The sequence below is a fragment of the Esox lucius genome, chromosome 7 (assembly GCF_011004845.1).
Source record: "Esox lucius isolate fEsoLuc1 chromosome 7, fEsoLuc1.pri, whole genome shotgun sequence".
Lineage (NCBI taxonomy): Eukaryota > Metazoa > Chordata > Actinopteri > Esociformes > Esocidae > Esox > Esox lucius.
Genome location: NC_047575.1, coordinates 46,385,968 through 46,407,605, shown reverse-complemented (window position 1 = coordinate 46,407,605; position 21,638 = coordinate 46,385,968). Strand labels below are relative to the sequence as shown.

General features: G+C 44.9%; 2 protein-coding genes and 1 long non-coding RNA gene across 5 annotated transcripts; 1 reads left to right on the top strand and 2 right to left on the bottom strand.

Annotated features, from left to right (window-relative positions):
• Positions 1-1,966: 1,966 nt before the first annotated feature.
• On the bottom strand, positions 1,967-4,864 carry LOC106024398. 2 transcript variants are annotated; one of them, XR_004575939.1, is made up of 3 exons: positions 3,375-4,864; positions 3,101-3,249; positions 1,967-2,699 (listed from the first exon to the last, which is right to left on the bottom strand). It is a non-coding gene; the product is annotated as an uncharacterized LOC106024398 (long non-coding RNA). The 2 variants fall into 2 exon arrangements; XR_004575938.1 differs by having other exon boundaries at positions 3,101-3,235.
• A 54-nt stretch (positions 4,865-4,918) lies between these two features.
• Positions 4,919-13,918, top strand: ccnjl (cyclin J-like). 2 transcript variants are annotated; one of them, XM_010871223.5, is made up of 6 exons: positions 4,919-5,281; positions 6,049-6,134; positions 8,770-8,980; positions 10,893-11,192; positions 11,354-11,492; positions 11,703-13,918. In XM_010871223.5, the coding sequence occupies exons 2-6, from the start codon at positions 6,066-6,068 to the stop codon at positions 12,175-12,177; spliced, it is 1,194 nt and encodes a 397-aa protein (XP_010869525.1). In that variant the 5' UTR covers positions 4,919-5,281; positions 6,049-6,065; the 3' UTR covers positions 12,178-13,918. The 2 variants fall into 2 exon arrangements, with proteins under 2 accessions (XP_010869525.1, XP_010869524.1); XM_010871222.5 differs by having other exon boundaries at positions 4,925-5,281; positions 11,354-11,513.
• Positions 13,919-15,511: 1,593 nt separating this feature from the next.
• On the bottom strand, positions 15,512-18,424 carry fabp6 (fatty acid binding protein 6, ileal (gastrotropin)). Its single transcript, XM_010871214.5, has 4 exons — positions 17,198-18,424; positions 16,684-16,859; positions 15,731-15,820; positions 15,512-15,633 (listed from the first exon to the last, which is right to left on the bottom strand). The coding sequence occupies exons 1-4, from the start codon at positions 17,391-17,393 to the stop codon at positions 15,583-15,585; spliced, it is 513 nt and encodes a 170-aa protein (XP_010869516.2). The 5' UTR covers positions 17,394-18,424; the 3' UTR covers positions 15,512-15,582.
• Positions 18,425-21,638: the final 3,214 nt, after the last annotated feature.

Genomic DNA, 21,638 nt, shown 5'->3' with positions numbered 1-21,638 from the left:
TCCTTTCCTGTTGCCCGGTTTCCAGTGAAGAACCAGTCTGTGGGGACGTCTCTGTTCTTGAGCTGCCCAGGGTATCGGATTGATGGACATGGGGTTGGCTGCCTCTTCTCCCAGTAGGCTTTGCCAAGCTTTGGGTTTGGATGTCAGTATATCGAGTGTTGTAAGGAATCCTCTCTTGTGATTCATGAATAGCTGTGGCTTTGTTTACACAGTCCTTTGAGGCGACGCAAAGTGAAGCTGGATCCGCAAACTTCAGTGGCGGCGGTGGAGACGTTTCCTTCCCTGGCAGCTTTTTCTCCGGCGCGGACGTTTTGATCCCGCCGTGACGGACCTGGTCAGAGCGCCGACCGAAGGCTGGAGAGTTGCCTTCTTGGCCCAGAATGGCGTCCCCTGGGTTCTTAAAGGACAGGTTGTAGGTGTTTTTCACCAGCCTCCTCACATCCCTCACTATGTGTACCTGGGCCTTGGCTTTGCACGCCCCGCGGGTCCCTGTGCCGCCAGACTGCCCCAGCAACTTGACCTCTCCCCTGTAACCCACCTCCATCTCCTTTACGGATGCACCTTCGCCAGTCAGTGGGTGCTGACGGTCCTGACCGGCCCACAATGCATCAGTCCTCGGCAGTGCTCTTGACAGCGGGTTCCGTTGTTTATGTAGCCCTCGCCCCGTGTGGCATTCCTCTTGTGTGTTCTTCACTGGGGCCGGTTTGTCTCCAGGTTTACTCGCACCGGTACATACTCTCCCGGTTGGGCCTTTTGCCGAGTCACAGGATAGTCTGTCCCCCGAGCTCCAGTGGGTACAAGGCGGAGCCCCATCCCGGTGGTTCTGCCTTTCCATTTCACTCTCCAGAGCGGTGGCTCTTTCAGCCCTATTAGCTGTGGAACTGTGAAACCCAGACCCTACTAAGTTGCTCGCCAGAGAAATGGAGTTGTGTTTGTAAAGTGGATTTTGGATTGTTTTAGTGCTTGCAACCTTATGGTCAACAGAGCTCAAATCCGTAGCGTCGATCTCTTTTGCTGCCAGGGGGCACCGGTGACAGTTCTTCGCGTCGTTCAGAACCTCTACAGGTGCAAAGGCACCTTCGTGCACTTCGGAGTTCTGCAGATTCTGCTCGCACTGCATCTTCTTGGACAGGACACTCGTGATGATACATGAGGCCATTTTGGTTTTTGTCGAGGTCTCGTCCAGGGACATGGACTTCTGGAGCCTGTGCCTTCGCTCGGTCTCAGCTGACCTGTGCTCTGGCTCCAGCCCAGGGGACTCCTGGTGGAAGGCTGCCGGCGTGCTGTGCTGACGGGTGAACATGTCCCTGCGGTGGCTGGCGTCACTGGGCGTACACTGGGCCTCATCTGGCACCTCTTCCTTATCATTGTCTTGCGATTCCGCCGTGTCCCGTCTCTTCAGTTGGATTTGCCTCTTGGGAACGGTTTTCGTCCCCCCTCTGTACACCTCCCCCTGGTTTTCCATAGCCACATCTATGCATTCGAAGCTGCCGGTTTCTGAGCCCGCAGTTGAGCTTTGGAAGTTAGCCGAGACAACAGAGGACAGCTGAAGGGAGATATCGTCTTCGGACCAGTCACTGATCATAGACTGCTGGGTCGAGGATCTACAGCTGGAGTTGTTTACATCCAAGTAGTCTGTCTGGGGGCAGTAGTGTTTCAGAACGCTGTCAGCCTCGTAGAACTTGGTGGTCATGGTGAAAAACTTGCCACAGTTGTGGTGCTCTGTGGAGATGCCTGGTGCTTCTACAGCGTTTCTGAGGGAGCGGTCTGGACCTCCAAGATTCTTGTCTGTTGACACGCCCTGGGATCCAGGAGGGCTCTGTCGCTGGTTTTGCTGCCCGGTCGTGATGGCACACTGTGAATAACAACACGGCGGGATTCCTGACTGCAGCTCGCTGGCTGTGAGGGTCGTGATGCAGCCTGCGGGCGCTTTTCTATTCCTGGCTCTGAGTGACAGCTCAGTCTGCTCGTCTCTACAGCCGGCCCCTGCTCCGTCCCGCCCCTCCCCCTCTAGTGGGTGTCTGCTGAGGAGTTTACTTTCAGGGCCACACATACCGGGACCCTCTCTGTGCTTCCCACCGTGTGTTTTGGATACCTTGGATACGCCCGCGTGTTCCCGTCCCGTGTCCTGGTTGTACAGGTTTCACTTGGGGGGTGATCAAAATAGTGCCGTAGGTGAATCTGGGTTGAGGGGTGCGGGGCCCCCTCATCGGTGTACATTTCGGTCGGGGTGGCAGCCACAGGGACACCTGAGTTATCCCGTTTCTTGGGCGCAGAAGTTCCATCCGACGTTTTACCTGCCTTATGTGTGCTGTGTCCCCACCCTCTGTCAGGGAGGTTATACAGCGGTCGGGCAGTAGAGCAACATCTCTTTCTTGAGGTGACGGTGGTGTTAGCGGGTAAGATGCTAGAGGTTGAAGCTGGGGGGACGGTAGCACTTTTGGTTTTCCGACTGCGCCAAACTAACTTAATGAACACGGGGCAATAGGAACTGTCCAATGGGAGCTAGTCGAATCTCTGATGTCGTGAGTTGCTGTACAAGTCCCATCTTAATATTCCATGGCGATGTTATTTCTGAAATGGCTGTGCTATCACAAAGCTCTCTCTTAATTCTGTCTTTACTATCCAAGTCACATTCTTAATAACAGTACTTTGGGGTTCAAAGCTTGATTCAGTAGATGTTTACTTGTAAACCGCATCTAAATGAGAATTACAGAAAGAAAGACAAATCTGTTAAACAGATACAAGGCTTTGAATGCTATGTAACTACATCCTAAAATGTAATTACACTGTTTTGATCATGTTTTTTCTATGTAACTTTTAATGTTTTTATGTAACAAAAACCGCAAGTGCAGCACATCATCAAATAAAAGTGATTTAATGCTAAACATAAAATATACATTTCCTATGAAACCTTATTAGTGTTGTGAAATTGCGAAAATGCTAATAGTTATTAGGTATGTGAGATTCTGAAGGCCTGCATGTGAATCTGACCTGCCTTGAAAGCATTCTCCACCGGCCGTATGTTTGTACATGACTGTGCTTAAGTGTCTATGAATGTGAGACCCTCTGACACTTTCAGTAAGACATCTACAGTTACCTTCGATGAGACCCCCCCCCCACGTCAGTTGAGAGGAGAACGGCCAAACCCTCCTGACCAGATCCTGCAGCACAGCCAGCGGAAGGTTCTTCACACATCAACCACCACTCCAGTCAAATCCTTTTCTGCCAAAACCTGAAACCAAAGAACTATACGGCTTTAAATGTCTAGAGAGCTCAAATGTAACAGAAAATAGAAAGCATAACAAAATTAGGCCAACCTACTCCTCCCATCCAAAATAAATGGATGACTGGAGACGGGATGACTGTCTGACCTTCTTGTCTCCCCTCTGGAGGTTTGGCCCGGGGCTTTTCAGTCCGGGCCCAGTGGGAGCTGAGAAGACGGCCTGTCAGTTAGCTCCAGCAGCAGGTGCTGGTTGAGTTGTCCTGGAGCTGGGCACATTGGAATCCACCTAGCGCGGCTTGCTGTGTTACTCAGAGTCACAGGACGGGCTAAATATAGACCCGGCAGAGCCTTAACCCTATCATCAGGGAGATGGGGGCACTCTGTGTGTTCAGCCGGTGTTAAAATGAGTGTCACTGGACAGTAGAACCTTTAGGTGTTAGGCCCCACATGTTGGGCCCCACATTGATGCAGTGTCTAGTTTGACATCCACAGTATTTTGTTATTATTCTTTGGAAGGGAACACACATCGTTTTGAAAGATTTGTCTTACTGGCTGTGGCGGTGACGTTGCTGTGGTGTGACCATGATTCAGCAGTTGAGAGCCCCCCCACCCAGTTCAAGAGCCTAAAGGGACAACGGCTATACCAAGATGACTGGGAATAGGCATTTTGATCCAATTTACCATGACAGTGCCAAATAGTTTTGTGGCATGGGATACACAGCATTTTAACAAGCTATCTGGTATTGCTGTGTGTGCTAAAGATCCCTTGTTATAGTGTCCTTGCACTCCCAGGCCCTAGTCGCTGCAGATCTGTGTGGATAAACTCTTAACACTCGGGTGTTAACGTGTGTGTTTGTATAGGGCGTATTCTTGCCTTCCTGTCTGGGGTGACCGAGTGGCTCTGGCACAAGCTCGCGATGGGGGAAAGGCCCCGCGTTGAAGGCTAGGGCATGATTACTCCCACATTCTTCACTCCTTATTGGCTTGCGTGAACTCTTTGACTCTACTAGACAAATAGAAAAAGAGAACAAATTGCATGATGATGCTGTCCTTGGCAAAAGGCAAAATGCAACAAACATAACCTTACACAGCAGACAACAATACACAATGGTAGAGGTACAACTGTGCCAAAGTGGACAATACGTGCGTTGTTGCCGTGGAAACCAAAACAAGGAACCTTACACAAGTACAGACCCACAGGACCACTATCTACTAACAGGAACATGTCTCTAACAGTTACACATCCAAATGTGTAGTAGCATGTCCAGGCTGATTAGGAAGGCAGCCATGGCAACCGTCTAGTAGAGTTCACGTGCCACCTGTTGGTGGAGCAGAGAGATGGCGTAAGCCTAAGGACCTCACTGCGGTGGACGCTGGGTCTTCGTGTTCTGATCGTGTTAACACAGTGTGGCGCATGGCTTTGCTGTGATTTCTCTAGTTCACATAAGACAGGGTATAGAATACTACTGAAAATTATTAGGATTTTGCCTATACGACTTCTGCGCTACCACTAACAATAATCGTTCAAAATCAATAACCTACCCGTCTACATAAAAAAAGGTCTGATCTATCCAGACCTTAGGTCCAATGCATGTAGGCCTAATAATGTGACCGTATAATACAAGTTGTTAATAGAATATTCACCGAAACGTGATTTTAGATTAATGGAAACTGTCTGGGGGCGCTGTCTTTAGATGCGGAGATTCGCCATTCAAGCTTTTCCCCGGTCCAGATTAGCAACAGGGAGAGCTGCTTGTGGTTGTCCGACTGAGTTCCATTGAGGCGAACACATCACAGGGGGTGAATGGAGAGGGGCGTCGAAGAAAAAAAGGGAAAAAAACATGCTAACACAACATAGCGGTCTTCAGGAGTTTGTGTTGTTTAGACTTTGAGGTGTTCCTTTCGCAGTTTTTCCCCCTGTTTTTAAAGGTATTCAAAGGTATAGGTAAACTGTCCGCAAAAGACTGGATTTTAGAATGCGGCTGGTCTGAAACAAAGGGGTCGGGACTCCGGAGTGTTGCAGTGTTCAGTGCTAAAAGCAGGTTGGACCGAAAGGTAACATTTTAGCAGATACTAGTCTTGAAGTTAACTGTGACTCTAGCATTGCACGCTGTCACCATTCCAAACTCTTTTCAGTGTGTAGTATTTAGCGGTCATCTTTTGTATAACACAATTAACCGATTAGTCATTCACAACTTGTACAGCGATGAGAATTGTCACGCGTGGTAGGCTATGTAAGGTACAATGCACGAAGAGACACAATGTGTCCTTGAAGCATGCCTTGCGCAATACCGATCGCAAAAGTTGTGAGATTACTCGTCTTTTTATAGGCCTAGGTTACATTTCTGTTTTCAGGCAACCTTTATTAAATGACCAAAGTTAAACGAAAACGGCGGAATAAAATGCAGCCAACTTAGCCTAAGGTACACACGGAACTACACTAATTAAACGGCATTTTTATACATTTTTAGTTTAAGTGCATTGTTTTAAAATGCAACACACAATGGTTTCGATGTCACTTATTAATTCAAACAATTCAAGTTCAACTTAAGTATCCTAAAGTTTGCCTTAATTCATTAATGGCTGTACCATTTTGTGATGCCCTCAATAAGCGCATGCATGTTTTGTTCATTGTTATTATTATTAGACAGTTACACACCATGCGTTTTTTTATGCGGATACTATTAAAACGAAACGTTGCATCTCATAGTTTCCTCCTGTTAAATGTAAATAATGATATAGACTAATTCAAGGATGTCAGTTATGTAGAAACAAACGTGACGGCGATCAAATGTGTTTCGGGGCTCTGATGTTCTCTTCAGGGTTCACCACGGTCAAGATGGAACCTGAGGGCGGGTGGTGGAGGAGCCAGCTCGCGGCAGACATCCACCAGTCTCTACGAATGAAGGTGAATATCACCTTCCGATTTATCTTGCATTGTTTTTTCATACGCAGCAAACGAGGCGCTTTGCTGAATTAAGCAGAATCGCAGTAAACTCCTGGAATACCTGTCTTTGAAGCCGAGGTGTGAAATGTCACATGCTCCCTGAGGCTTAAGCCATAACGCTGTGATTGGTCATCGCTGTCTGGTAAATTTTTTTGGAAGTTTTAAGTCATTTAGAAAACACTTATCTAGTGGTACTTAATGGGAGCTTGTATTTTAATTTCAACTTGTTTTTACTGTACTGGCCACTGGTGGGTCTAGAACCCATGACCCTGCCTTTGTCCATTCCCTATCAACCAAGCTACATTATCATCCAATTCCCTGCTGCAGCCTGGGACACATCTTTAGGTGTATTTCATTAAGAAAGTAACATCCACTTGATCCATATTGTCATTTCGTGTTTCTAGATCAGGATTTCCACCGTCCATCAGGGTCTGACTCTCAATGTCCGTGAGCATTAACAAATCCAAGGATGGCTTTGATCAGTCACACTTACGTGGTGATTAGTCAAATTGGCCGTGGCGTTTCGTGAAAATGCTGGACAACGAGCTGAAACTTCCAGCTGTGCTGGGAGACGGTGTGGGTGGGTGAGTGGCTGGGTGGGTGGAGGAGCTTTGTTTAGGGGCAGAAGCATGTCTATGGTAACAGGATTATTAACTCCACTCAGCCCAGCCTGCTGGCCCCGTCTGACTGTCTGTGTTGGTCTCATGTTTACGGCCCGGCTGTATATCACGCTTGCTTCCTGTGGGAACTGTTAAGCGGAAGCTGCTTGGCCAAATGTGGAGCGTTTGCTTCTTATCCTGATTTGGGATCTTGCCCTCTTTACTAAAGACTGTCGTATTCCGAGCTCTCCTTATATCTTGCCTGTTTCCCCAGCCGCAGACTTTAAACACACCAACCATTAACAACCATGGATAATGGGGTGATTTGATATGTTGCTTATTGTCGATTTCACTCAGTCGTTGTGAGAAATGCAGTCACCAGAGCTTTATGCTGTCGACGCATACTTTAATTGTTCCTTTCCTAGTTTATCAGAAACATTTACTATTATTTTTAAATATGTGCTGTTTTATGATTTTTCTGGGGCTGGAAAGCAAGCAAGTAAGGAAAGCTTGAGGAGTCTTTTGCTGAAAGAGCAATGGGTTGGATGCTGCAAGAGTAAACCCTGACAATTTGCTTTGTGGACTAAATATTTCAGCAAGAGGATTAAACCAGGTGCTTTTCACTCCGTTGCCTGCGGTCACTGTGTTATGAGAGCTGGGTGCGTGTGCCGAGTAACTAATGAATAAAGGGCACTAACCATTATTTCTCCACAGCCTGTTGCTATGGATGCCTTTATTCAGTTTTCGACAAAAGATGTTTGACGTATAAATAGACAGTCTCTGCGCGTAGGCTAGCAGTTTTCATCTGCAAGGTTGCACATTTAGTTTTTCTATGAAGGAAGGTTTGTTGCCAGTCTGCTTTTTGCATTTTCACAATTGAATGCGGCACAGGGTATTCAAAGGAAGAACAATGTTTGTAAGTGGAACAGTGGTGTTAATGATTGTGAGCTAAACATAAGCAATGCTTTCCATGTCAACATGAATTTCCTGTAACGTATGATGTTATTGAACAGTCTCTCGAATGCGAATGACAGCCTGACCTTAAGAAATAAGCCACAGTGAAACGGAAATTCTAGGAATCCTGCATGTGACGTGCTTGACCCAATCGGAACTGCGTGTTGGAGAAGATCATGCCTTCAGCTGAGCAGGAAGCAGCTGTAGAGCTCTTTTAAATTACAGCCCAGCCGTGCACCACAAAGAGGCTTTTTTTTTTTCAGAGGCCCCCAGCCCCTGACCCCCAGGGGGACAGATGGCTGTGAGACATGCGGGCTGATTGCACACAACCATGGGACACTCACTGGTTCTGCTAGCTGTGAGCCAGACTTCCTAATCATGAGCTACATGTAGATGTGAGATATGGATGACATAACTGGCTCCTCTATCTTCCCTTGCATAGCAATGGTGGTTCTGTTTATGCTGCTCTACTGTGTTACTGTTGCTCTATGTTGCCAGATGTTAAATGTTTTCTTAACTTGGGTGTTTCTGTGTATCAATATGGGAATCATATTGATCCATTTTACTTACAAATGTCATTTGGTAGTGGGTCATTATAACACATGCTGTAATGTTTTCCTTTATACCTTTTAATTTGCCTGAAAAGAATGTGAACATTTATTAGTGTAGTAAATGAGAGGTTTGTTGTAGGTTGAGACTAGAGGGCACGGTCAAAAGTCACATAGTTTAAAAAAAAAACTGAAATAGTCATATCTGTCAGGCTCGTGGTTCACAATGGTTTGGCCGTTGCGGATGTTTCAAAGTAATCTTTTCACATGCTCTCACATGCTGGAATGGAGTCTGGTCCAGTGGTTAACTATGAATGAGTTGTGAAAGGGAAACTATCTTATGGCCTTCCACGGCTCCGTGTTTCCCCCCGGGGTATAAAGATTAGGCGACACGTGAAACCTTGTCTGTTGTCAAAACGGGGGAAAGTGCAAAGAACTCACAAATGAACCAAAACCCTTCTGCAGCGTCTCTCCTTTCCTGTTGTCCTTCCCCAGGAGCTGAAGTTGCCCACCTACAAGGCCCACTCTCCACAGATGGGGATGAGGCGTTACTTTGCCGACCTGCTGGCTGTCCTCAGTAACCGTTACCGGCTGTGCCCGGCGGCCCGCCACCTGGCCGTCTACCTCCTGGACCTGTTCATGGACCACTACGACGTGGCCGTCCGCCAGCTCTATGTCATCGCCCTGTCCTGCCTCCTATTGGCCAGTAAGTCACTGGCCGAACAGCGGCTGACCGTAGACCCGGGACAGATGAGATGATGACTTCGTTACCTCCCGGGGGAAATGTTGTTTGTGGCTCGATGCGCAAATAGCACTCTCAGACAGACACACTCATATACTACCAAACATTGAGTTGTACTATAAACACATTTCAGCGCCCTGGTAGGATTTCTGCCGGTTGTTTGTCCAATTTTTTGTTTTATCGTGTTATTTAGTTTTTCGACGCGTGTGTGGGTTTAAAGAAACCACGGCTGAGGTGGAAGAGAACGGGTGGTGTGTCGCCTGTGCTACAGCCTGTAGATCTTGGTTTTGAGTGGCTGTTTGGTCTGTGGCATTGTGCTTGGCGACAGCTGTGTGTACTGGAGGCCTTGACCCCTCCGCTCTGTCAGTCAGTCTCTGTCAGTAACCAAAGAAACGTGGAAGTGGAGTGTGTTGGTGGTGAACAAATCGCAGGTGGCTGCATCATATTCATATCATTCCGTGGGGTGTAATTATGCAAGTTTGTGGCCTGTGGTATTACCCTGGTGTGGTGATTGTTGGCAGTATCTGATTTAGACATTAGGTGTGATTGGAAGTGCTGGGCATAACTGTGGAGACTGAGATTCCTAGTAGGGTCCCTGATATTTGAATTAGTGAGGCAGAAATCCCATTGAGGTTTTTTCATGATGCAGAGGGAATTAATATGATCCAAAGGAATGAACCCTTTTAGTCCTGTGCTTAAAATGTTGAATCTGTGGGCACAAAGGGCCTCATCCAATTATCTTGAGGATAGCCAGGGCTGCAAGTGGGATGCAGTTTATTTCTTTGATGAATGTCAATAAACAAAATATGTCAGCCAAATAATAAATTGGTAAAACGTGAATTTACAGAAATGATTTACTCAATGGAGAATTAATGTTGAGGTATTCTTTGTGACTATTTGAGTTTGTCCTAGTGAATATGCCTGAGTATTCCAGTATTATTGACAATAAGTCTGCGGTAGTTGGAATTTAGTAAAATAAACTATATATTTTTAATATAATTACATAATTGCTAATTACTTATAATTACTGTTTGTGTAAAGCAAATATCTAATGTGTCAAACTCCCCATTCAAGAAGATTGTTCAACTAGAATGTCTGTCAAGCAGGGATTGATGTGCTGTTCGTTCTTTATCACACAACGATCAGTACTAGTTACGATGCAATTGATGATTTTAGTTTGTAAGTGAAATGACATGATGATGTGATCCTGGGAATTTAAGGGATACTGCTTCATGTTTTTTTCACTGAGGTGATCCATATGTACAAAAAGAAAGTTTACACTTGATTAAAGTTAAATATAGAAGAACTGTTTTCATTGATTGTTGCTTGGCTGAATATGTGCAAAGCCTTTGAATGTTTTATGACTTAAAGGAGGACATTTGGGGTACTTATTTCACTCCTCAAACGCACACAGATCTGAGACAGGCAGGCCACTCCTTGAGCGCCCAGGGGTCATGGGTCAGGAGCTTTGGATTGTTGGCGCATCTGACTCCAGGGGCTGAAATGAGGATTTGTCTTGTGACACACCCAGTGAAAGAAAAGTTAGAAGAAGAGTGTGTTGACAGATGAAACAGACATAGTGAATGTGTCGCTGTTATTGGATTACTTGGGGAAATATTGTAAACTTTCTGTCAGTATTGGTAAATTCCCTAATGATTTCAAGATACCCAGTGTGTTTCTGCTCCACAAGAAGTACACTAAAACATCTGTAATACATGATGGGAAATAGCATTTTAATATACATAAAATATATTCCTAATTTATTTCAAATACACTGTATATTCGCAGTATATAGTACATTAGGACTATATTTGAAGTATACTACATTTCTAGAACATTTTCCATTTTCCCTCCTTGTAACTGTCTCCCCCTCCAGGCAAGTTTGAAGAAAAGGAGGACCGCGTGCCGAAGCTGGAGCAGCTCAACTCCTTGGGCTTCATGTGCAGCCTGAACCTGTCCCTGAACAGGAAGGACCTGGTCAGCATGGAGCTCCTGCTCCTGGAGACGTTTGGCTGGAACCTGTGCATGCCCACGCCGGCCCACTTCATTGACTTCTATCTCCACGCTGCCGTACAGGATGGAGACCTGCACAACGGCTGGCCCCTCTCCTCCCTCAGCAAGACCAGAGCCTTCGTGGAGAAGTACACGCATTACTTCCTGGAGGTCTCGCTGCAGGGTGAGTGTAGGACCAACACTAGCAGTCCCTAGACTGACCGCCTTTTGTCCATCGGACGGTATGGTTTCTTTAGTCGGGACGTTCGTTGTCTGGCTGGATGTTCATCGTTGCTGACAAGCTCTCACTCTCTCTCGATCACTCCCCCCCCCGCCCCCTTCCAGATCATTCCTTCCTGAGCTTCCGGCCATCTCAGGTGGCTGCGGCCTGCATCGCAGCATCCCGCGTCTGCCTCCAGATCGGGCCCAGCTGGACCACCGTCCTCCACCTGCTCACCGGGTACTCCTGGGAGCACCTCAGCCCGTGCGTCCACATCATGCTGCTGTGAGGCCACCGCTGCTTTGCATGGGGTCACATTCATTTGTTCACGAACCGTGTTGGCGGCCGTCTGGTGTATGACCGAGCAACGCTCTGGGCAGCTGACGCAATTTGCGCCAAAAGTTATTTCCACCGTATGTTGGTGTCCATCGGCTAAATGTCAAAAAATGATTTTCACTGTTCCCCTCTCTCCAGTGCCCATGACAACGATGTACAACAGGCCAAAAGGTCCAAGTCCAACTCTCCGTCTGTCCAGAGGCAACCCCAGGCCCTTCCTCCACCCTCCAGCGTCTCCCCCTCCACGCTGAAACCACCCTCGTCCACCTCCCGGCAGCTGCTTTTCCAGCCAGGCGGCTACCAGCAGCACTTGAGCCAGCACTCCGCTGCTCTGTCCCAGCTGCACATGCTAGGTGAGTCCCAGGCTCTGGGCCCTGTTGGGTCTCAGGACTACCTCCAGGCACACCCGTCAGGGCTCCTCTCTGGTTCAGTTCCTCAGGGAGCCTTCCCCTCGTTCCCTGGCCTGACCCCAGGGTTGCACTCGCCCTTGCCCCTCCAGGGACCCCTCTCCATGCAGGTGGCCCTCACGGCGGAGCCCCGTCACTGCCTGTCCTATGGGACAAGTTACCTGGGCTCCCGTCTCACCTTCGCGACAAGCTGCTTTAACAGGTGACTCTATGGGAGGGAGGTCAAACTGAACCTGGTTTACAAACAGGCTGTTATGTTACCTTAATGTTACTGCCTGTTCTATATTGAGAGAGAACGAGACTGGTTTGGACACTGTGATTCACTATGATTCACAACAGCTTTGGTTGTGGGGAACCTCTGGTTCTGCGCTGATTCTCTTAATGTGGGCCTTTTTTCTATTTTGTATTTCAATGCTGCTGCTTTAAACATATAAAATGTCTTCATTAAAGAGATCTGTCCTTAGGATTGTTCACATGAACTACAGGGTCTGACAGATTACACACGAAAGATGTATTTAAAACAGCTGTCAATGAATTTGATGTTGCTGGCTCAAGTGCTTTATTTGGTTTTTGACAGTGTATTACTTAAAAGCATGACAAAATGTTTGACAGATTTTTCTGAACCAGCTGTGTCCTTTGCTGGTTTAGACTAGACTCCATCTTGTTTTGCTGCTCTGGTGCCCCCGTGGGCAAATGGAGCCGTGGTAACGAGGGAAATGGCCACATCTGTCCTCTCAACACGTCAAACCACGGGGGAGGAAGTCCGGTCAATTCTTTACTAGCTAGTCACCTCCCCAGTTCATGTAAATTCTCCTGACTGGTACCATTTGATCTGTGTGCCTTTGACTGAAACCCATGAAAGTCACAAAACCCTCGCTGTAAAGGCTACCACTGCTCTCGTTGTCGGCAAGACCTTGAGATGTTAATGACACTGGGATCACTTTGGGAACACTACAGCACAGGATATAGCTTATAGTTCAGTACCATTAATGTTCTTCTCTGGTCACATTACTGCTACTGCAACAACTGTCCTACCTCAGTCTGTTTCAGGTGGGTGGTTATTTGTGTAGTTTTACTGCAACAAACCTGCTGAATAATCAACCTTGTTTGATCAGATGGAAAGAGAGCCTTAAGTCCTAGAGAATGAGAAAAACGACAATTGGCCGTAAGCTGTTTTGTGATTATCGGACAGAACTTGAACAACAGTCAGCTGGGATATCTCCCGATTTGGAGAAGAGGAGAAAAAAAAACAGGTTGAGCAACAAAAGTGTGCATCGAAAGCTTAACAATCTTATCCCAATTTGTCTTCAGGTGCTTACACAGAATGTGAGCTTGGTGTTTGTGTTGTTGAGTCATGATACTGTCATGTAGTGTTTCCTGAATCCAGCCGTGGGTCTGTCGGCTATCACCGTTCTTCAAGGTATATGTGGCTCCACAGTTTCTTATCTCAGGTTTGATGGGGTGAACTGTTGTGATGGACCGATGAAATCTATTCTGTTGATCCCACTTAGACCACACTGTCTGTCTGCTTCACCTCCTGTTAACAGGTGGCCCCAAAAGAGCCATAGCCCTTGTGTCCACTGGGTCTAGAATGACAAAAGCATCCCCTCACATAACCTAATTATTACCTACCTCAAAATATAGTGCAAACTGTGTTTATTTGTCACTTTTTTTTTTTTTGTGATATCTTTAATTGATTGCCTATTTTTAGTTGGATATTTCCTTTTGTTTTAATTTCTTTGTGTGTTTTCTGTTCTGTTTTTTTTTTATGGAGATCTCAATGTACTATCGAAGGACAGTGCGTGGATGTGTGACGTGTAGGCTAGTGATTCATCACTTGTTCAGACTACTTCCCATAATTCCACAGTGTGTTGCGTGTGGATTGTTTTTTTAACAGCATCTTTGTAATATATATGTTCTGAACTGCTTAAAGGCTGTTTCTAACTGCTTTAAGGGTAGTGGATTTCTTTGTGTAAATGAAAATGTTGCACGTTGCAATCACCCAAAAGCCTGAAGTAGACAAACTAAATCCACCCCGATGAAGCAATAATAACAGCTATGTGTATTTATGCTGGAGAAGCAGATATTGAGCAAGCAATCAGAAACAGAGTTTACTTGGTTGAACAAGGTCAAAAAACAACACAAAAGGCCAGACTGGCAGTATCTCTTTTCCACCATTTTTAGTAAGGAATATATACTGTAGTGGTGCATAGCTGGAGGTATTGAAGCCTTTGTGTTGTTGATTAGCATACCCAACAGGGGTACAGTTTAATATGAATGTCTCAACTCATTGCACATGAAAGGTCTTGGAGGGGGAGGGTGGAGGGGGGGCAGGGGTCTGTTAGCTCCGCCCCCTCTGTACCACAAACCCAACGTCTACTTGAGCGCTCCCTTCCTTTGCAGACCTCAAGACAATGGAGGAGATTCCAATCCTTAGTTTTCACCCTCCCTTTGCCTCTGAACAAATAAAAGACAAGGTACTGGAGTCTATCCTTACTGTAAACCTAAAGGAGGAGATTGTCACAATGAAATGCTGAATGTAAACTGTGGACGTAATAATTGCGTATAAACAATTAAGGAATACCTTGATGTGCAAACCCCCACAGAAAGACAAAATAAGGATCAACGAGCAATCCAATGGATTTTGTGTCTGAAAAGATACTCTGTGTGGGGATATAAGTGCATCTTTGTTAAAACTGGTTGGCTGAGCCTGTTTTCAAAATAACCTCCAAGGTTTACTGAATCGGAACTTTTCCTACAAAAATGTACCCGCTTCAGAGCATTTCTGAGAGGATTTGTTACCCTGTCCTTTATGTCCTGTTTTAATTTCCCTCACAGTTTATTAGGCTGGGCAACATTTTCCATGACTGACGAACGTAGAAGAAAATATATTTATTATTTCAGTACAGCTCTAATGGGAGGAAAGTGAGAGAAAGGTTAGAGCAGCCCCCCTTTGGTGGCTTAGTAGGGGGTACTGAAGGTGGTCCCTGGAGATTTTTTTTGGGGGGGGGTTTAATGGATAATTCTCGCTAGCTTTGTTTACAAAGCCGGGAGGGGGAGGGACTTGCTGATGTGGACCTCTGGTTACCCAGGGAGGTTTGCACTCATTTACCCTGAGACATCCCTTCATCTGGCCTTTGTTGTATTGTTTATCCCAGAGACATTAATGATTATTAACTCACTATACATTCACATTCGACTCGGTCACTAACTTAGGGGTTTTCTGTCTGTTTAATACTTAAACTCAACAATGTACATCTATCACGTTAAAATCCAACTTATTTCCACATTCAGTTTCACACACAACTCAATGATGATGCTGGTTTAAATGTTTGGATCCATCTCGATGAATAGGTTACTATTCGGTCGGGCCTGGCAAGCTTGTCTGAACGTTTACCTTTTGTAAAGATAGATAGATTGCCCCCCAGTGGTTGTCCAATGATTCATGTAGTGACATTCAGCGAGATTTTCCTTTAAATCGACCAATAATGTAGTGCGTCGTCAAGCGCAGGACACAAAAACTCAAGCGCGGTCCGTTGGCAGTGTCACCCTCTTTTATTTACTCATGGTACCCCCCCCCCCCATCTGCTGTCAATAACACGGTAAGAATGTTAGATCTTCTTGCTTGTTCTTTTCAGCACCACCGACCCTGTGGTTGAAATCTAGGCAGGAAGAAAAATAAAAAAACATTTTAAAAACGACATGAATCACTTTTCTCCACTCCTAATAATCGCCCTTCTCCGCCAAAACGACACTTACCTCAATCAGCTTTCCGCCGCTGATTTCAGATGTATGGTGATATTTGGGAAATGACGTGCTCAGCTTTCCCCCCTCCATTGTAACGGTGGCCTTAAAATATATGGACACAAATACCTTTTATTCACACTATTCAACCGTCAACGGCAGTTGGCTGTATCTGGATGTCTTACACACATCCACGTTCTGGGGGCACAGGTACTCGTTTTATATTTCGTTTTGATATTCAACACATCTCACAAAAACAAAAACTTGCTGCAGATTGCATTTGGTCATTGGGTCATTTTGGGTGTTTTTGGTAGTGTGTCATCTTTCCTTTGGTAACATGTAACATGAAACAATAAAAGGATCTCAGACATAACATTGTCTATCTCTTTTCTTTTCTTTTTAGGAACGGGTATGTCTGTGTGCAAACATTATATAAACCATTGGGTTGTCCAATAGATGATGTGAAGAGATATGGTTTAGAGATATTTGTTTCAAATTCTGATCAATAAAAACATGGTTATTGAAATAAATACAATATACTAGTATAATGTGTTTCCCTCCATTTTATGCCATTTGTGTTACCCTCTTGAAAAAAGGACCTTGATAAGTTAGTTATCGATTGTGGTCTGTCTATATCCAAATTGTCTCTGTGTTAGTCAGTTTAACTTTTGTTGGAAATAATATTTGGAGATAAAAAGAACTGATGGTCCAATGTTATCATTATATATAAGCTGATTACACACAGACACCACAAAAAAACCTACATTTATTAAATACCCCCGACCCTGACCGAGACAGTATGTACAGTCCCATGGGGCTCCCGGCCACACACTGGCATGTGACACAGTCAAACCTAGATTGCGGTGGACTCTTCAGCACTGCAATGTTGAGCCTTTGACTTCCAACCCAATTGGCATCCCTGATCTAAAGTCTTTGCTGAAAGCTGTATGGCAACATGCAATGCTTACTTTGAACTTCTTGCCCCCAATGGTTTCCATGTCACATTCCTGGCCAATGACAAACTTGTTGCTGACAGTCTTGTTGGTGGGATAAACCTGGGTCCATGTAAACTCCTCGCCATTCTGAACCACCTCTGTGATGAGCTTGTAGTTGCGGCCCTTTTCAATGATGTCATCTGGGATACCTAGGTATTAAAGAAAACGTATAGTTAAATTGGATGTGGCCTAAAGACGTGCGGTGTGGTTTTGGAGATACAACTGTGCTAGACTGGGATTAATGAGGCCATTTTGTATTTGTATGTAGGAGGCATTCTTAAATGTGAGCACAGGAGTTCCACAATTCTGATTCATGACGAACGAATCATCAATGTACACAGTAATGTAAACACTATTGTCCATCCCTTTCCCTGCATTCTAAAGAACCAAGTCGATTCAAGATGTCCAAACCAGAATTACAGTTTTCATCGGCCTCTATGCCATTGCTGTACCCAGATGGGCTATTAAACTTCAACATAGGTCTTACCAAGGAGCTTGCAGAACTCTTCGTATCCTTCCTGGGACTCTGTTTCCCACTTTCCAGAGAATGCCATTGTGTGCTGAGAGTGGAGAACGAGTGAAGGCGAGGAGAGTGCTTGAGCAGTTCCAAGACAAGCAGGGCACAGTAAGGTTCTGGGTGACCTGACCCTGTTTAAATACTCACAGCCCTCACCTCCACCCATCTCTCTTGACACTTTGGGGACAGAACTACCATAACTATGCCATAAAAAAAGGTTTATGGCGCCACTCTGAAGTGTGGTGAGTCATCTTGGATTTAGTGACCTTGTGGTCACTCACCTTTCACATACAGCAGACTACGAGTGTCCGGGGTGAAAAATCGCTGCACCTGAATGAGGTTAAGCCCTGACACTACACAGTATTTTAACTGGACCTGATGTACAACGCCACATCAATGGCTGGTGAGTTTGGGCCAAACTCATTTCTTTGTTAGTGAAGGGTTTATGGTCTTTTGAGTCTCAGCCTTAAGGCTGCCTTGCCAGTTCAGTTCTCTTCAGTCCTGCTGTGACCTCTGTGACAACCACCGAATGTCCCTGTGTATCTTAGACCCTTGACAAGAACAGTCCTGGGGTCAGTACGGTCCTGGGGTCAAAACGGTCTTGGGTTCATAACTGTCCTGGGATCAGAATAATCCAGGGATCAGAACGGCCCTGGGATCAGAACTGTCCTGGGATCAGAATAATCCAGGGATCAGAACTGTCCTGGGTTCAGAACTGTCCTGGGATCAGAATAATCCAGGGATCAGAACAATCCAGGGATCAGAACAGTTCTGGGATCAGAATAATCCAGGGATCAGAATAATCCAGGGATCAGAACAATCCAGGGATCAGAACAGTTCTGGGATCAGAATAATCCAGGGATCAGAACGGCCCTGAAATCAGAACAATCCAGGGATCAGAACGGTCCTGGGTTCAGAACAATCCAGGGATCAGAACGTTCCAGGGATCAGAACAATCCAGGGATCAGAACATTCCTGGGATCAGAACAATCCAGGGATCAGAACGTTCCTGGGATCAGAACAATCCAGGGATCAGAACGGTTCTGGGTTCAGAACGGTCCTGGGATCAGAACAATCCAGGGATCAGAACAATCCAGGAATCAGAACAGTTCTGGGATCAGAATAATCCAGGGATCAGAACGGCCCTGAAATCAGAACAATCCAGGGATTAGAACGGTCCTGGGTTCAGAACAATCCAGGGATCAGAACGTTCCAGGGATCAGAACAATCCAGGGATCAGAACGTTCCTGGGATCAGAACAATCCAGGGATCAGAACGGTTCTGGGTTCAGAACGGTCCTGGGATCAGAATGGCCCTGGGATCAGAACAATCCAGGGATCAGAACAATCCAGGAATCAGAACAGTTCTGGGATCAGAATAATCCAGGGATCAGAACGGCCCTGAAATCAGAACAATCCAGGGATCAGAACGGTCCTGGGTTCAGAACAATCCAGGGATCAGAACGTTCCAGGGATCAGAACAATCCAGGGATCAGAACGTTCCTGGGATCAGAACAATCCAGGGATCAGAACGGTTCTGGGTTCAGAACGGTCCTGGGATCAGAACAATCCAGGGATCAGAACAATCCAGGGATCAGAACGGTCCTGGGTTCAGAACAATCCAAGGGCCCTGGCAGTGAACCATGTACATGCATGTGAGGACAGTAAGCTCTTAACACTGTGTCTACAACACTAGGGAAGTAATCCTTAGGAGTGAACCGTGTTAGAGCACACAGGAAACACAACCAGCCTCTGAAACTAAACCACAAAAACTGGGCACACACATTCCAGTGCTGTACTTGCATTTTTTTTTAGAGGCTATTCAGAGTACCGTATCTTAATGCTTGCTAAAAATCATGTGCACGCATATTTGTTCTTCTATCTTTCTGGGGATCAGGAACCTAGAAATCCAAGTTCTCTATGTGGATAGATGTGGGTCTGTCTCTTTCTCACTCACTCACACACACAGTATGTTTCAAAAGTCTGAAGGCCTTTGTGAGGAAACCAGCCATACTGCAGGTCAATACCCTCAAAGCCATTGGGCTGAAACGCCCTGCTCACATGTACTGAGGATCACTGCTTTTCAAAATATATTTCACACAGATCAGAGTTGGGCATTTTGGGCTAACTTTAAATGTAGTCTCTGCTTTTCTGTTTTTCGAATTATGGGTTGCAGTAAGCTCTATTAAAAATACAAAAATAATACATGCAGCCAAGTTCCCCCCAGAATTGGGCCACATGGACAAATCTATTAATGCCAAGGGTGAAAGGTTATGTGACTCTTGAGTCTGAGATGGCTCTGTGAGAGCTCATAGATCACAAGAAACCTACAAGGTGGTGTGCATGAATGGTAATAGAAAATTTAAATAACTGTGACATAAAATGTAAAATGTCATGCATTATACAACCCAGTGGATGAGGTACACTGTGCACATGAAACTGGCAAAGAAAGTCACAGGAAATGAATTGAATAAGTCACAGGAAATGAATTAGTTTCCCATCACATAACTTGAATGACTGTTATGTGAGGAGAAACTAATGTCAATAGCCAGGCCTGTAAGCTACTGTCATTGATTGTTCATTAAATTATGTACATCCCTACTGAATGAAAAATGTATTGTTTGCATTTGAAATGCATATAAAAGTGAAATGAAGTAATTCCTAAGTCTGTAATTCCCAAGAGTTTCAGTTACTCATTGTCTCAGTGTTACCTTTGATTTCACCACTAGAGTCATTTTAGTATACCATGATGAGAACACATAAACTTTTAATGGCTGAAAACTGTCCTTCAACAAAGAGCTAAATCGTTTTATTCCCCTCTCAGGGCTGAATGAGTTTAAATAATGTTAAACAAAGTAAAACATCAACTTTTATAGTTCGCCCTATCAATTCAAAGAGCCCCATACAATATTTTAATTTCCAAAGACATATTTTTAAGTAAGGACTCAAATGGGTGTTGTCACTAAAAGATAACCTCTAATTTTGTCAACTGACATATACAGCATGGTCACCACTTTCATATTCCATAATATTCAGTTAACAAGTTCAACAAGGTGTTACATTTGCACAACCATGTTTATTCTAAAACATTAAATGTTTTATTTTTCCCCAGTGCGTACCCAAGAAAGTTCAAGTGTTCCAGCTAGAACACCATTGTCATTCACATACCTCCTTTTCCACAGAGGGTTCTACACGGAACCCAAAATGTCCTATGTGTAACCAAATGAGGTTATCCTCTAGGGCAAGTTGAGGATCCCTTTCTGAAACCTTTTAGAAAGGGTGTAACCTTTGTTCTCTCAAACCTAGCAGCATGCTTTATTGGTTATAATAAAACTCAAATGCAACATCTGTGGCAATATTCTATCAGTACGATTTCCTTTGCAAAGTATGCCTACTAATAAACTATTTTAACAAAAAAAATTCTACTGGAAATGTATTTCAGCTGCCTTGTGAAATTGCATTTACAGTACTTTTCAGAGGAACTCCCAAAAGAAAGCATGGGGTCAGAAGTTTCACTACCAGCACACTTGGCCTAGATCTAGGACTGTGGAGGCAACGAATAACACGGAGGGATATCATTGAACTTCGGCAATGTATTTCTAGAACTGATCCGACCTAGTATTCAGACGCAAGACGTCTTCAGGAACGGGGGAAGTTTACTGCTGAAGCCTATGTAGCCTCTACCAGCAATTGTATTCAAATCACATAATGAAATAGAAACGTACAGTTGTAAAGAGGAAGGCTGTGCCAACGACTTGAGCCATTGTTGTTATCTGGAGTGTGGCTCTGACAAAACGTTTGAGGGATCGAAGAGACAAAGACAAAGGTCCAAAGTCAATACAAGAAATTTCTATAGGCCCGTATATTGACTTCAGACCATTCCAATGTTGTTATTAGTGATGGGCCATTCACGAACGAACTGCACTTTTTGGTAAACGTTTAGGAACAGAACGGTAAAATGATCAGTTCGTTTGATTTGGCCCCATGATTGACTTACTTCCCCTTCAAAAAACACTGTTATGCCTATTACACGATTTATTAAAGATTGAGTAACTGCACTTCAAAAATTGAAATAAATAGTGAACGCATAAAAAAAAAGAAAATACTAATTGTTAGGACGGGTTAATTGCAACCTATTTCATCATACATTTCACACTAACATTATTCTATCCAACCTTCTCATCTTTACATTGGTGATTTGTATTTTTTTGATTGTTCGGATTTTTAAGAATTTTAAATAACGAACTGTTTGGAAGAAAATTGATTGGTCTATTTAGGTGAACGGAGCCGCAAGACATGGCTCACCGAACAGATTTGGAATCGCTCGGAATGCCCATCACTACGTTATAAATGTTATCCATGCTTTAAGCTAGCTCGTGTTCGAAATACGATACAATATCGCCCCTAGTGGA

Excerpts from the sequence above, each read along its gene's own strand:
- fabp6 (XM_010871214.5), bottom strand. The coding sequence starts at position 17,393 with ATGGGTGGAGGTGAGGGCTGTGAGTATTTAAACAGGGTCAGGTCACCC. Across the intron at positions 16,860-17,197 it reads AGAGTTCTGCAAGCTCCTTG|GTATCCCAGATGACATCATT; the intron begins GTAAGACCTATG and ends TTTAATACCTAG. Across the intron at positions 15,821-16,683 it reads TTGGGGGCAAGAAGTTCAAA|GCCACCGTTACAATGGAGGG; the intron begins GTAAGCATTGCA and ends ATATATTTTAAG.
- ccnjl (XM_010871222.5), top strand. The coding sequence starts at position 6,066 with ATGGAACCTGAGGGCGGGTGGTGGAGGAGCCAGCTCGCGGCAGACATC. Across the intron at positions 8,981-10,892 it reads GTCCTGCCTCCTATTGGCCA|GCAAGTTTGAAGAAAAGGAG; the intron begins GTAAGTCACTGG and ends CTCCCCCTCCAG. Across the intron at positions 11,193-11,353 it reads CCTGGAGGTCTCGCTGCAGG|ATCATTCCTTCCTGAGCTTC; the intron begins GTGAGTGTAGGA and ends GCCCCCTTCCAG.